The sequence below is a fragment of the Octopus sinensis genome, unplaced genomic scaffold, assembly GCF_006345805.1.
Source record: "Octopus sinensis unplaced genomic scaffold, ASM634580v1 Contig14125, whole genome shotgun sequence".
Lineage (NCBI taxonomy): Eukaryota > Metazoa > Mollusca > Cephalopoda > Octopoda > Octopodidae > Octopus > Octopus sinensis.
The window spans coordinates 26,060-41,636 of record NW_021833114.1 but is presented as its reverse complement, the minus strand read 5'-3'; the positions used below and the strand labels follow the sequence as shown (position 1 = coordinate 41,636).

The 15,577-nt window shown below is 36.2% G+C and overlaps 3 protein-coding genes across 3 annotated transcripts; all 3 read right to left on the bottom strand.

The window, feature by feature from the left end:
• Nucleotides 1–263: 263 nt before the first annotated feature.
• LOC115230025 (E3 ubiquitin-protein ligase pellino homolog 3-like) lies at nucleotides 264–961 on the bottom strand. The gene has a single exon (XM_029800266.2). The coding sequence runs from the start codon at nucleotides 896–898 to the stop codon at nucleotides 479–481; it is 420 nt and encodes a 139-aa protein (XP_029656126.1). The 5' UTR covers nucleotides 899–961; the 3' UTR covers nucleotides 264–478.
• A 1,418-nt stretch (nucleotides 962–2,379) lies between these two features.
• Nucleotides 2,380–6,291, bottom strand: LOC115230024 (tigger transposable element-derived protein 6-like). Its single transcript, XM_029800265.1, has 2 exons — nucleotides 5,736–6,291; nucleotides 2,380–2,723 (listed from the first exon to the last, which is right to left on the bottom strand). Exons 1-2 carry the CDS (start codon nucleotides 6,289–6,291, stop codon nucleotides 2,380–2,382), a joined length of 900 nt encoding a protein of 299 aa, XP_029656125.1.
• A 6,401-nt stretch (nucleotides 6,292–12,692) lies between these two features.
• LOC115230023 (radial spoke head protein 3 homolog) lies at nucleotides 12,693–13,578 on the bottom strand. The gene is given in 3 exon segments (XM_029800263.2): nucleotides 12,693–12,938; nucleotides 12,941–13,141; nucleotides 13,172–13,578. Coding segments are annotated over 3 exon segments (759 nt in total). The 5' UTR covers nucleotides 13,484–13,578.
• Nucleotides 13,579–15,577: the final 1,999 nt, after the last annotated feature.

The window sequence follows — 15,577 nt, the reverse complement described above, 5'->3', positions numbered from 1 at the left end:
TGGAATGCTCATCCTTAATTTTTTCAGAATTTTATTATAAAAGTTCCGTTTGGAATAACTTATATGGTAAGTTTAACAACTATCATTAAACTATAAAAATTGTTTATATAATGATAATTTGGTCAAGAAAGTATAAGAGAAAGAAATGCAGGGCCCTCTAATGGAGTACGACAAAAAGGACAAACAGCCCTAAAGTCTTGTTCACATGGTAATTTAGTATTAGCCCAGAACCTAAAGTTTTATCACGGAACTATAACTTTGCAGTCAGGTGAGTGGTGACATGTCCACATGCTGTAAAAAAGTGTGTCAGTTTATTATCATCGACATAGAAACAAGTCTGAGTTCCAAGAAGAAGTGGACGGATAGGACTGATAATCGGACACACCTGGCATTTATCTTCATTGGAGACATGACCACATCCAGAGAATACATGGGAAAAAGTGGTCGGTAATGCGAGTGATTGTGGATCCTAAAATAATTAATTAATCAGTACGGGAGTAGTGAGTCGTGCGAAGGGATTCCTCCAAATAAAAGTGAGGCCACCCAAATCAATGAGTGAGCCATCGTGGAGAGTGTTGTCCCCACAAGGTTCCATTGACGTTCGAATCGTTCGATGAGGAAAGACACCACCTCTTACGGACACTTCCTTCCATTCCTGAGCAGGCCCGGCATGCCTGATGAAAACTCCGTTGGTCGTGAATCCATCCCACGACCCGAGTCTTTGGAAAGATTGGTTAAGTGTGAGGAAGTGTTCATCGTTAAATCCTCCCGCATATAATTTCGTAGTGTGAGGAGGGTCGCGGGAGACGAGCAGACGACAAGCAAAACGAGATACAGTCAAATTATCTTCCATAACAATGTCGTTTGTCTCTCCTGGTGACCGACCGATCTGGAACATGTCCAGGGAATCGTCTGCCTCGTATTCCCAAATTCCCTCGTTAAATTTCACCGAATAGTTTTTGTTACGCTACACAGTCACTACCTTCATTTACAATTTTAGTTCTTTCTAATAACATTTCTCCATTAATTCCGTTTGCCACGTTCCTTCTGAACAATGTTTGTCGAGGGCGACGTCGCAATGACTCCCCAATCTCAAGGCCACTCCTGGTGTTTAGAATTAATCTTCATTACCCAATCACACATAATTCACCGTAGATTACATCATAATTGTTTTTCGACTTTTTTTTGCTACTTCCAAGCCATTTCGGCATTGACCTGATACCACCACACAATGAATAACTATAAAAACGATTAATATATAAATATAAAATTTCTTTTTATGGAGATCGCCTAGTTAAGCTTTCATCTATACTTTAGTCAGGATTTTATTTATTCACAAAAATAACAAAAAAATATTGGAAAGCAGGATTGTCTGATATCGGTGCGGAATCGAACAATGGTAGACAAATGCCGAGGCGAACAGGAGGATACCAGATATCATCGCACTGACTTTACTCAAGTTTCCCCTTTACCCGCGGATAACTCTTATGCAAATAGATGGGCACGCATTCCTGATGAAGTGCATGAAATCTCCGAATATAAAGACAGACTCTAAAAAGACGAAAGAGTGCTCATATGAGTAAGAGTTACTCGAGTAGCATGTAGACTCGAGGAAGAGTTTATTAATATGATAAACATGAAATGTTTAATATTTTATTATAATTTCATAAAAATAAAAGTAAATAAACGTGATAATAACCAAAATAATATGTCACATCGCGAACGCGTAACTGGGCGTTATCATAATTTATTCTTCTTGTAGCTGATGAAGCTGATTGCTTTTCCTCCCAAGATACCGGGAGATCGGGTTTCGGGTAATCTCCAAGTTTCGACCAAGTATAAACCACAAGAGAATAAATTATTTAAAATTTTATTAAAATAATTCCTTGTTAGAAATAAATAATTAATATTAATAAATTAAAGAAAACACACATCGTCAATAAACTAACAAATATACCAACCACCTACTCTTTCAACCGTTGTTTCCCGCCAAACTTCTCATATAATTAAAAAAATACCTCAAAAACGTGGAATGCAATGGCCAACATTGAATAATTTTAAATGGGATTGTCTATTGTTGATGCGGCTGCAATTTCTGCTCCTAATAGTTTACAAATAAAGTCTTCCCTCTATTGCTCGCCATTTTTGGGACCAAGCCAAAATTGGCGACTAAGAGAATTTGGCGAGTAAGAGAAATAATCAATATCCTATTTTCTATCAACAAAAAATTTCTATAATTTTTAACTATCTAAACATTTAAATAAATAGCCGAAACATTTATTTAAAAAACCAAAATTTTAAGTAAGCAATCATTTATAGTTTTTTTGTATGATCTTTTCTCTATATTTTTTTGCATTTTTAAAAAACTTTCTAGCATATTCACATCAAAATTATCGTCATGTGAAAAATACATTTTATCGCATCTCGATGTGTAATACAGTTGTTTCTTTCACAATCTTCAGTAATTGAACTGTCTAAAATTGCATTTTCATCGTTATTTTCATAGTTATTGTTTTGAACAAATTCATGAAGTTCGTCATTTTCAGAGTACGTAAAGTCTATAAACTCCTTCTCTTTTATGGGATCTGTGATCATTAATTTTTCTATAATTTGTTCGAAATTTTTTATTTTATGGTCTCCCATAATAGGTTCTTCAATTCTGTTTTCCCATTTGGCGTGCTGAAAACATTTTGATATTTTATCCACTGACACACCTTTCCAGGCTAGATAAGAAAATAAGACTGCATCTTTCAGGGTTAATTTTTTATAGCATTCAATAGTTGCGTTATTTGTTCAATTATATGTTTAAATTTAAATTTGTTGAAATGAGATTTGAATGATTTTGAATGATTTGAATCACTTAATTCGATTGTTATTCTATGTGAAGGACAATGGTCTACAACCAAAAGTATCTTTTTTTGTTTTTGTTTGAGAGTCTTGTTCCAATTATACAACCATTCGTTAAATATTTCCATGTTCATCCAAGCCTTTGAAGAATTCCGGTATTGTAAATATTCATCAACGTTCAAGTTTTTAAAACACCTTGGTTTCTTAAACTGCCCGATCATCAAAGGGGTTCTTTTATCGGATCCAGTCATATTTGCCCAAAGCATTAATGAAAATCTGAAAATTAGCTAAAAATGTTAAACCTATCTTTAAGTAATTTTTGTCCTGGTTGGCGTTTCCTGCAGACACTTTTTGATGGAATGGTCTTGTAAAATACGCCGGTTTCGTCGGCATTATAAACATTTTCTGAACCATATTCATTTATTTTAGAAGAGATAATTTTTTTAAAGTCTTCGATTTGGTCTTTGAACTCATCCGCAGTATATTCCAATTCACCATGAAAAATTCTTAGTTTTACATTGTGCCTTTTTTTGAACTTTTCAAGCCATCCTTTACTGGCTTTAAATTCGAAGAGATTTAACGCAGCAATTTCAGTTGCTTTCGACAAATTATCTCATCATTGAGGCAAACTCCAATAGATTCCATGTAATCTATCCAGGCAATAATTTCAGAATCAATTGCTGAATATCTAAGTTTCGAAAAACGAGAACTTCTCCCATAAATTGGATTAATTCCAAGAATCTTCTGTTTGTTCAATTTAAGATCGTTAATTGCACGTCTCGAAATTGATTTTTTGAAACGCGACGAAAAAATTTCTGAAACACGCCTTAGACTTAGAGAAGAATTATCAATAAGATAATTTATAATTTCTCTTTTTTGATCATAAAATAATCTTGAGCACTTCCTCATGTTACAAAAAAAAACACGCGGTATAAATATTTGAAAAAATTATTTTTTTTAATAATAAATTTTAATTTTTTAATACTAAAACGTGGCGAGCAATGGAATTTCCTTAGTAAAAATGGCATTTTTTCCAAAAAAGTGGCGAGTTATAGAAATGGCGAGCAATAGAGGGTAAACTGTACGATTTTTCGGCTTAATTTTTATTCTTAAAAAATATGAAAATCCAGACAATCCAATAGACAATCCCATTAAAATCAAACTAAATTAATAAATAATGAAAAAATAATTAAAATCTATTGCTTATACGTCGAGATTTATACTTGGTCGAAACTTGGAGATTACCGGATTTCGGATGTCTATATTCACAGGCGACGCTCGCGAGTCGAGATGGTTTTTTGAGCGGATATCTCTTGCGACAGTACGCTCTAACTCTTTCTCGATCGCGTCAGTCTCTCGCCTGGAAAACTAGACAGTGCAAAACTATTAAGTTGATAGATAATTCCTAGTACAATTAATTGGTGAATATATAGATTCAGCAAATCTTAATCGCCGTGTTTCGCAGATTTAAATATTATAGAGATTTATTTTTGTCATGGAAGCGACAATGTATAGGGGGTATGTAAAAGATGCGGGAGAATACGAATGTAATATTCGGAATTACATTGCCGCCTCCTCAAAAACTTTTCAGACTATTTTGACATTTATAGAACTTAATTTTTTGCCTCATCTTTACATTTATTGAGGACTATTATAACACTGAGAAAATATACTTAGAAAATCCCGAAGAACATATAAATGGTTTTTACGACTATATGTACTAAGACCAACAATACTATGAGCATTTTCTCAAAAAAAACATACAAGTCACATTCTCACGACAATACCAACCCCTGACAGGAACATCAAAAACATACCAGGTAGATATCGGGTGGATGTGTACAGCTTGAATTTATTACACATTAAAGAGAAAACGCCACATTTCCTGGTGTTGATTTTATTACACCCATGACAAACGGAGGGATTTCACCCCACTATCCTGAGAGTTTCCATCGTCTTGGAGTTTTTTTCTTTCATTTTATCTTTCTATAAGGAAGCATACACAACCTGACTGCCAAAAAAACACGGAGTTGGTTTTTAGTTGCTTTTTCATAAATCTGGCAAAATAAAAAAAAGTTTAATCCTATTGAAAAATAAGCATTCTTTGACTTTTCTTAAACACTAATCAAAATTTGTAAAAAGATAAATTTTTCTAGTTATCTAATAAGATTTCATTTGATAACTAAATTGATAAATTGGATTCAGCTACAATTCAAATTAAAAATCGATCTCTCCAATAACCGTCATCCTCTTCAAGTCCTTAACATATCGGGAGTATTTTTGATACTAGTTTAAATTTGTTTTACTATTCTACCTCACTGGATTTGGATTATCCAATATTAGAAACAATCTAATCCGAATCATAGTCGGTTTAATAAGTAATGTGGATTCCAAAACCGAACGAATTATTTAAAGTAAAAATACTCTATTTTACAATTCGTGTACTCAAATATCACCTTAAACTCCTCCAGTGACACCTTAAAAGCCTACATTTTGGTCCCATACTAAACAAGCTAGATGCTACAAAACCTTTTCTCTTGCTTCATTCGGATTTTCATTTTTTTAATTAGTGAAAAGTAACGACAAAAAACAAATACAGTTGTATTTTTTGGCAAAAATAAAAACTCAATATTTTAGCATTCAATAGTTTTATGACATCCCGCATTATCAAGCAATATTAATACTTTTCTGTCGATTGTATAAAATCTTTCATTTATCCGAGTCAACCAGCTCATAAAAATATTTCCAGTCATCCATGCATTTTTAGATGATGAGTATGAAATTCCAAAATCTTTCACATTGAAATTTTTGAGACATCGAGGGTTTTTAAATTTTCCAACAATCAATGGCTCAAGTTTTTCTCCCATAGAATTGCAACAAAGAAGTACGGTTAAAGCCAAAAGTATCGTCATTTATTCCGACAAACGACTTTCTCGGTGTCCTTTTTATATAAAGCGCTGTTTCATCACAATTAAACACATTTTCTCTTCCATATTCCGCAATTTTCTCGTCAAGGATTTTAAAAAACTCATTTATGTAAGTTAGGTCAGATGAATTTTTCTCTCCACAAATTAATTTGAATCTCAGTTCATGACGCTTTTTGAATCTGTCAAGCCAGCCGTTTGAAGCTTTGAAGGAATCAAATCCAATCTTTGAAGCCGTATATAAGGCGATTTTCTTTATGAAAGGACCTGATATTGGAACTTTATCTTCCCGTAGTTTCTGAAATATTTCAAAAACTTGATCACCAAATTTCGATTTCTCACAATAAGGCATAGGATCTTCATCCGTGTTTACAGTTCCTTGTTCAAGAAAAGGCACAATTGTTTTTTTTATTCGTGAAATCATGCCTTTGCTAGTTTTATATTTTTGAATTATCTGTCTTTCAGATAATTTTTTCTTCGATATCAATTTAGCAATCTTTAATTTTGTTTCGTAGTTCATAACCATTGACAACAAAAAAATGTAAATAAACGTGAAATTTAAATTATGTATTTATTAATAAAATATGTCACCGTCCGTTGAATGGACACGCCCTTGAGTGGACACTTTCAAAATGTCATTTATTTCAATTTTGCTCATATAAAACATATCTTAATTTTTTCCAAGTCCCATTTTGAGCCTATTTTCGATGAATTTGGTGAGTTTTGAGAAAATAAGAGAGCTAACAAAACCAACCACACCGTTTTTTCTACGATTATTGATTAAAAATCATAATGTTTATTATATTTCGAGGTTTACCATTTTAAAATAATACTTTTTAATAGTTATAAAATCGAATTTATTTGTAAAATTTATTTGATCCTATTAAAAAACCTTGGCGTCGAAGGTGTCAGATTTCTAACAGCAATCTTCAACCATTCTATTAACAACAACGTAATTCCGGCTTTATGGAAACAGGCCTTAATAAGACCGATACTGAAGCCTGGAAGACCAAGAGGGGATCCGGCTTCTTTCAGGCCGATTTCCCTGTTATGCTCGATGTCAAAAATCCTAGAAAGACTGGTTCTTGGCAGAATAGAAGCTTTCTTACCCGAAAGACATTTTCAACATGGTTTTAAGAAGGCGAAGTCCACGTCTTCGTACCTCCAATCCTTGTCAAACTTCATCTATATCGGTTTTTCCAGCAAACCGAGGCACCAAAAGACCGTGCTCTGCTCCGTCGACATCCATAAAGCCTTCGATTCCGTCTCGAGGAAGCTCCTCTCAAGGAAGATATTCCAATCCGACTTTCCTCTGAAGCTAAAAATATGGATTACCAACTTCCTAAGTGGACGAAGGGGAAGGGTGTGCCTCGGTGGTCTGAAGTCCAAATCTCGTCTTCTACCCAACGGAGTACCTCAGGGATCCCCCTTATCCCCGGCCCTCTTCAACCTATTTTTGGAAGACCTCCCTCACTCCCTCGACAACAATGACATTGTTCTCTCATACGCGGACGACATCGTGCTAGCCTCACGGGACCGGGACATCCAGAAGGCCTCTGAAAGGCTCCAAGCTAACTTGGATCGGCTGAACCTATGGCTGACGGACAACCGGCTCGTGGTAAACGCGGCGAAGTCCGCCAAGTCCCTCTTCACCTCGGATAAAAGATTGGGAAGGACGTCTGTCGACTTAAAGCTGAACAATATATCCGTTCCCTTCTGCAGGAGTCAGACGGTCCTAGGGGTAACCCTCGACATGCACCTCTGTTTCTCCCCTCATGTGGACAACCTCCTTCGCAAATGCGAACAAAAACTGAACATTCTGCGAACTCTATCTGGTATTTGGAAAAACGGGTCGCACCCGGTACTGGCGAATATCTACCGCCAGTACTTCGAACCCTGTGTTGCGTACGCTTGCGGATCATGGGGTCCGCGGCTATCGTGGTCCAACAGGAGGCGAATCGAGGAGGCCCAACAAAGGGCCCTCAGATTAACCGATCGTTGGTCACTTGATAGCCAACGCCCCGGTCCAGCCTCTCTGGAAGACCTCATCAAGCTGAACCTGGGCCCGTCAGCGACTGCTCCGCCAAAAACGGCCTGCCGCCCTGTGCGATCTTGTGTGGGCTCGTGGAAAGACCACCGAGCGAGGATGAAGTCCCTGGTTGAGTGCATCGGGATCACGTGACATTTGTTCGGTTTTTAGCGTGGTCTTGGTGTTTTAATAAATAAATTAAATAAAATAGACGTTGGTATTCTAACAGCAATTTTAGAGATGACCAGTACAGATTTCTAAAGGGAACCCTAACCAAACCTTAATTGCTGCACACGTATTGTTTCTTATGCAGCCTTAGACTAAACCCCTAATCGTTGAAGACGTATTTGATACAGTTCCCTATGCGGCCTTCGGCCGCGGTGTGTTTGATACAGACTTTTAGAAAGCTTAAAGATGTGAGATTTCTAGCAAAAATTCTAAAAACAATCCATGGACGGTCACATAAGATGTTCGCAATTTACTAAACAATCTATCTCGTCCGAAATGATTGTAGTTATGCTCCGCCAAAATTTTTTTAACTTTTTTGAATACCTCTAAGGTTTTTTCCCTTAGTTCCACTTCGTCCTCACAAAAAAACGTAACCGAAGGCCCTTGTGTAAAATATACACTTTATCTTCATTGAATATCATTTTTTGGCCAAATTTTTGTATCGAAATCTTTTCTTACGGTCGACATTCCCATTCGGCTCATCAATTAACTGGCCGTCTTGAATTTCTTTGCTTATTTTTAGATCCGAAGCTTTCAGTTTCACAAAACCCATTTTGCACTCTTAAAAAAAATAATTAAAAATATTAACTATTAATATTTTAATTAATTAAAAAATGCATTTTCAATCAATTATTTATAGAATTTGCTATTTATTTTGCTTTTTATGCTCTAGTGTCCATTCAACGGCGTGTCCATTCTATGGACGGTCACAGTAAATTTAAAAAATGCGATCTTTGATTTTGTCTATCAAATTTTGACAACTTGAAGGAAGGATAGAAGACTCATAAGAATCCTCTTGACCACGATCTGGATGGTCCTAGAGAAAATTTGTGTTGGGTAATTATAATCGGGGTTAGGATGGAAAGCGACACTTTGGTCCCTTGTCTTTATTTCCCCGATAATGATTTTTCCTTTTTCTTTGAGTTTTTAGTTTTTGAAAAAAAAATTCAATTCAAATTTTGAGATACTTTACATGTCTTTTATGTTATTCCGAATATTTTAAGAGATAATTCAGTAGATGTTGTGAAAAATTAAATAGGTTGGACAGAATAAACAAACACTTTTACACTTCACAAATTAATTTGTCGGTAAACCTCAAATGCGGTCAGGTATGCCTATTTAAACATGCCATTTGTTATTTGTGTTTTGATGGACTATTATAACACTGATGGAATATACTCAGAAAATCCCGAAGAATATATAAATGGTTTTTACGACTATATGTACTACGACCAACAATACTATGAGCATTTTCACGAACAAAATATGTTGTATAACCCATATGAAACATACAATAATTATAATGACATAATCTTTGACCCTCCGATTACTCAATACTGCAAACAATCCTTTCAAACATATCAATCGATACTTCCCCAGGCTAAAAACACAACTAAGAAGCTTCATCCTGATAAAAGTGAACAGAAACGCATATTTAAATGCTCATTTCAGGGGTGTTCCAAGTCTTACATGAAAAGTTCACATCTTAAAACACATTTTCGAAGTCACACGGGTTTCTTGACTTTAATTACAATTAGGCGAGAAACCATATTCTTGCACTTGGCCAGGATGTTGCTGGACTTTTGCAAGATCGGACGAACTTCAACGACATATACGAAAACATACGGGTCTCAAACCCTTCAAGTGTGAGATTTGCCATCGAAAATTTTCCCGTTCTGACCATCTACTTCTACATCATAGGAAACACGGAGACACTGTGATCAAGAAATAAACTTTAACTTTCATATTTATTTTTAACAATTATTTTTTATTCAATATTTCTGATAATTTCCCAGATAGTTCTTTCTATTCTGAAAAATATTGAAGGAATATTATAAACTAATTGTTTAATAAAATGCAGAATTGCGTGGAAAACCTCAAACCAAAATAAAATATAACGACTTTTAGATAAAAATGGAAAATAATGATCCGATTAATCATGGGCGTGTTGAGTTTTTGGAACAGTTTTCTAAAAAAACAAACATTCAAAACCGCGTGGTCACACAAAAATATAATAAAGATCAATTAAATTTGGCCAAAAAAGTGATTGACTTTGAGAACTGGATCACCCTCAAAATAAAAAAAATGCAAAAAGTAATTACATTTTATTATTTTACAAGGATCTACAACTTGAACAACTCGATTTCGAAGCTAGTAATATGTGGGAATTGTCTACCGTGGAATCAAAGATGGACTTCTTCAAAGTGTATTTATTTTAAACATGATTGCTTCAGAATTCAACAAAAAATATTTCTATTCATCACAAATACAAGGTTATTTCAATAATAAAGATTTTTAGAAATTGGAGAGTAAAGTGAATGCAAAATTAAAAAACATTCTCAATCAGGGATTGAATAACAACTCGCCATAATTAACTAGTTGGTTTTGTTTAACTGTACTTAAAAATTTATATTACATAAAAATTTTGGTTTTTCCAATTAGTGAGGCGTGACAAATCGATTCTTTGTTAGTTTCGTATAATCTATAGAACCTGACAGCTTAAAAAATATGTTAATCTATTTTGTGGCATATTAAATCAGTAATCTGATATAGACCAGCATCACAAAAATGTCTGGCATTACAGGAAATGTCCTATGGCAAAGAAATTTTTGCTCTGAAAATTAACATTAGTTAAAATAAATTAAATCAGCTTTTCCTAATCTTTTTATGCTCGCTAAGCATCAAAATAAATTTAAAATAATCGGCATGACATTTTTGTCTTATTTTAACAAATCTTTAACTAAATTATAGAGCTTAAAAATCAACCTTCCGATTTTAAGAAGGGTAAAAATATTTATGTAGAATATCCCAAAGAATTTTCAAATACTCTTTTGTAAATTACGTGAATTACCCGTAACTTGCAAAAAATTTTGACTAGATCACCACACACAGGGGTGTTAGTCGACGACTTGTTGTAATTAAGCTCCAGACCCACGGCCTTCATAAAACCTTCCAAGGCTTTGCCCATCGAGTGAAGGATCTTTGAAGACCGAGCGAACAGTTTGAACATGAGAGGATCTCTGTCGTCTATGAACATTAGATGATTGGTGCTAAAACACCCTTCATCATGTTCGATCGACATATGTTCAAATCGGACAGTGAGGACTCTAGTCTGCGGTTCTAGGCAGAGGACAAACGGAGCGGAGAGATACTGTCGCCCTTTAATATGCCCCTATCTAGCTTAACCTCGCCTATATCGCATTTGTTGTAGTGTAGATGCACGTTCCACCTGTCCATACAGTTGAAACAAATTTGATAAACCACAAAGGAAACTTGAGCCTTCGCAGACACTCAACAAGGTAGGCATGATCAACCGAGTCATATGCCTTCTTCACATCCACTCACATCGACACTAGTGAGTTTCCGTGGCTCTCGCGAGGCATTTGTTGATCAGTGCCTGCTCCTTAGCTCCCTAGCAATCCCGCCGAGTACTTTACTGGTTGGTTTGCAATTTTTTATAAAGAAATTATACACCTTATCGACCCAGGTGTTTTCTAGTCAGAGAGACGGTTTACTGCCTCATCGAACTTCTTGCGGATGTCAGAGACACCACAAGACTCGGTCATCAAGGGAGCATCGGATCTACAAAACGGAAACGACACACCCTTTCGAGGACGTGCTTTCCACATACTACCCCATGTGTCAAGCATTTTGTCCTTTTGCTGGGCACCCTCCTTCGTCTCTCCGTGATAACACCGATAGAACAACCTGCGATTAAATTCAAACAGGTTGTTCTCTCGCCTGCGCTGACACCGAGACTCATGAGTTGAGAGTTTCTTCTGATAAACGAGAATTAGCTCCTCCCTCTCTGCTCGGACACGCCTCAACTCGTTGATAAATATATCCTTAACCTGCAAGAGTAGCGATAACTCGCTACTTGGTACTCGTGTTGTTCAGAACACGAGGGGCATCCTTACGGCGTAACCACGAAAGCCAGGAGGAAGGTCTTGGCCAGCTTCTTTGTGCATCTAACGATAGGTTCGAGCTAAAGCGTCGATTGAAGCACTGAAGCAGGGTAGGCCACCCATTTCTGGGCATCCTGGAAACTCTTCCTAACACTTGGGAAAGAGCGGATTTAACCCAGTCCTCGCGGGTCGTGCACTCAATCCCTTCTGCAGTGGCAAGAACGATGTTCTGTAACGAGATGAGATTAAAAATCTCGCGACACCCCGGTTGGGAATTGCTGAATTAAATTATCAAAGTTGGGTAAATACATTTGATTTTAATTACTAAAATTTAATTATTATAATTTATTCATTAAAGTTAACCAATTGTATTTTATATTAATAAAAAATTAGTAAAAAATCATTTTTTGAAACAAAAATTTTAAATCGAGGTTGATTTATCTATTTATTCGATTATCTATGAATGTCCCTATCTTGCATTTGTTGAATTTTTTTCATTTAAGTAAAGAATTGTTAGTTTGTTTTAATATCAAATTGTGGTTTTATTTAAGTCGACACTGTTTTCTGATAAAGTCAACAGAACTTCCGACTGATCGGCCTCTTTCAAAGGTGCGTTCTCCTGATTAAAGCGTAGAGACTCGTTAGACATTTCTAAAGAATTTTCAACTTGACTGAAAAGACTGCTAGCATCGATTATGATTTGGTCAATGATTCCACAACCTATATTGACGCAATCCAACTTATTCCGAACAAGCTTCATCAAGACAGGAATGCAGACCCGTTCAAGCTCTTAACAAAACAGTAATTAATTCGACCTCTCTCGACGGGGTCATAGAAATACCCACTTTTCCGAAGACCGTCAAACACGGAAGGAACCAAATCAGTTAAGTAACTTTTAGCCAATGCTCTGGCCGCCATTTTCCTAGCAGTTTCCTTTTCAACGAGAAGGGTGGCCCGTTGCTGGCTAATTCTGTTCTCCTTGCAATCCAAATTTTGCTTTAAACCTTTTCTTCTTTTTGTCGTCTATCATGTTCTTCAAGCCTTTGTTGTTCGACTAATTCTGCACTCCGCAGTTCCTCAAAATGTCTTTGTTGTTCGCGGAGGTTAGCTAACTCTTCCTCTTCCATAATCTCAAGAAGTGACTGCTCGATCGTCTTCCCCACGATAACTTCCAAGATAGGCACGACTTCGATATCGAAGTCAAACAACTGACTCTAAACCCGAATTGACAATCGTACATCTCCCTCATAAATTTGGGTAGTAACATCGAGGCCAGTTTTTGCAGGAATAAACAGAGGAGTTTTTGGACGGTCAATAAATGTGTCGGTCTGTATTTCGGCCTCAATTTCTTCTACTCGTTCTGACAGTTCTTCGAGATAGAGTTCAGTCTGAACTTCGATATGTAAGCGTCCTTTCACTGGTGAGGGAGATGCTGTGTTAGCTTTTCTTGGAAAATTTTTTCTCTTTGGTCTTTGTGGTTCCTTGGGAGCGCAGGTTTGAATGAGTGGAAGAGCATATGTATTTCCGCGAACAACTCTTCTGTCACACATTATGTTGGCATGTCTTGTCCACTCCTCTTCTTCTTTAAGCTTTCTCAAACTGGTTTGCGAACTAGGAGGTGCTAATTTACTTCGTGACAGTTGGGACATTCCGTTGCTTGGATATATTTTAATTAAGTATTTGCAAAGAAACTAATCTGCGTTAAAGGGAATATTGTTGTTACATAATTCCGGTCACACGTCAAGGTATGACACTTGCAGCAAGCAGAAACAACAGGACCTTGGAGGGGTAAACATTAAATTTTCTACGGATAGGAAGAAAACCGAGACAGCGAAAAGAGTGATCAGTTGAATGCTCGTCAACACAGCAGAGGTTGCAGAGCGAAGAGATTGAGACTCGTCCATTTTGTGAGCGTAGTGGTTTAATGAATGGTGATACCCAGAGCGGAAACGAGCAAGATTAATTGAGCGCAAGAAGCATGTCGGAGGGGTGAACATCCGGTAGAAATTTATTAAGGACGGAGTTAGGCCTCAAACTTAGAATTGTCGACGTTGAAATATAATCTTTAATTTTTTTCATTTGATCTGAACAATAGTTCAGGCCATTGATTTTAGCAAGGACCCGAGAGTATTGTTTTGGAGACGCATTCTTCAGTTAACGACCATTGTCATTTAGCACATTTAGAGCAATGCAAAAATAGTAGGATTTACGTGAGGGAGTTGATCAAACTTTAAAGAAAATCCCTAATTAAAAATTTAACTTAAAGTCTTTTACAAAATTCTCTTTAGCAATCTGGACAGTCCGCACGTCATCAACGTGGCTGAAATATGCAAATAACTCTCTCCGATCCGAGGGGTTATTCTCATATTTCAATAGTCAATGAAAACAGTTGTAACTCCTGTAAAAGAAAGGCGACGACCGTTGACCACTTAGCCACAAAGTGCAGAAGTATGATTTACTATGATTACACATGAAGACATAACGAGGTGTTGATGTCTCCTCATCTCCTGCTCTGCAATAAGTATGGTTTGAGGCGATCAGAAAGTTATGAACCATCGAGTTTAATCGTTGTGTGAGAGCTCGAAGATGTGCATTAAGGTGGATACCCAAATACGTACCTTGATTGTTGTCCAGCACTACAAACCCAATATTGTGGTCGAAATAACGCCATCGAGGAGATCGTCAAGGTAGGCGCCACGTGCCTAGATCGTTTGCAGATAGTGGAAGTAGAAAAGAGAAGGAAATATAACTTTTTCATGAACGAGCTAGTGCTGATTTAAAAATAACGTATTTTGAAAGCTGATGCACCGGTATAAAATCCATGTCATCCAGTGTGATGACATGGGATGGACTTGTCATTAAATACCATAAGAAGTACTTAAAACAGTTGGAGTTTGATAAATCTCTACTGCTTATATGCAGTCAACTGTTTTTAAGAAGACTCTGGAAGTATCTCATTTGATGCTTCCCGATCCAATCAATTCCTGAGATTTAGTCAGCAAGAGGCGCTGGACTGCACCTTCTCGAACAGAGGAATCCATAGATATCAGCAAAGTTCTTTATAAAAAACGTTTTCCAATTTGGAGGAACTTTTATGATATCAACAATTCCTTCGTTTAGGAACTCGTCAAAAGTATTTTCAGACCCAATAACTCTTTTCGTAACCGGAAAACTGCTTTTCTTCAGTTCATGTTTACTCCAGATTTTGGTCCAGAACAAAAGACATTCCTCTTGATTGAAATTAATTACCGCACTCTTATTATTCCAACTAACACATCTAAAGAACCGTCTTCTATTTAGTTCATATCATCAATTCGCTTTTCTGAATTCCTTCCTTAAGTCGTAGACCCTCATTTTTTCCACGATCTTGATCTCATCTTGGAGTAAAGAGGAAATCTTCTCAAGCATTGTCCTCCATAAATAATAGATGATCAAGATTGGTCCCCAGAAAATTTTCTGTTGACATTATCAAAAACTAACATGTTCATAAAAAGAAAATGAAAATTTTTAATTTAGTAGATTCTCTATTTTATTTTTAATTCATACAATCCGAGCATTCCTTTCTCACTTTTAATATTTAATCCAACCAATCTGAATTTTTATAAACAATCTCATGCTAGCAAGCTCGGATTTATACCCTTTTT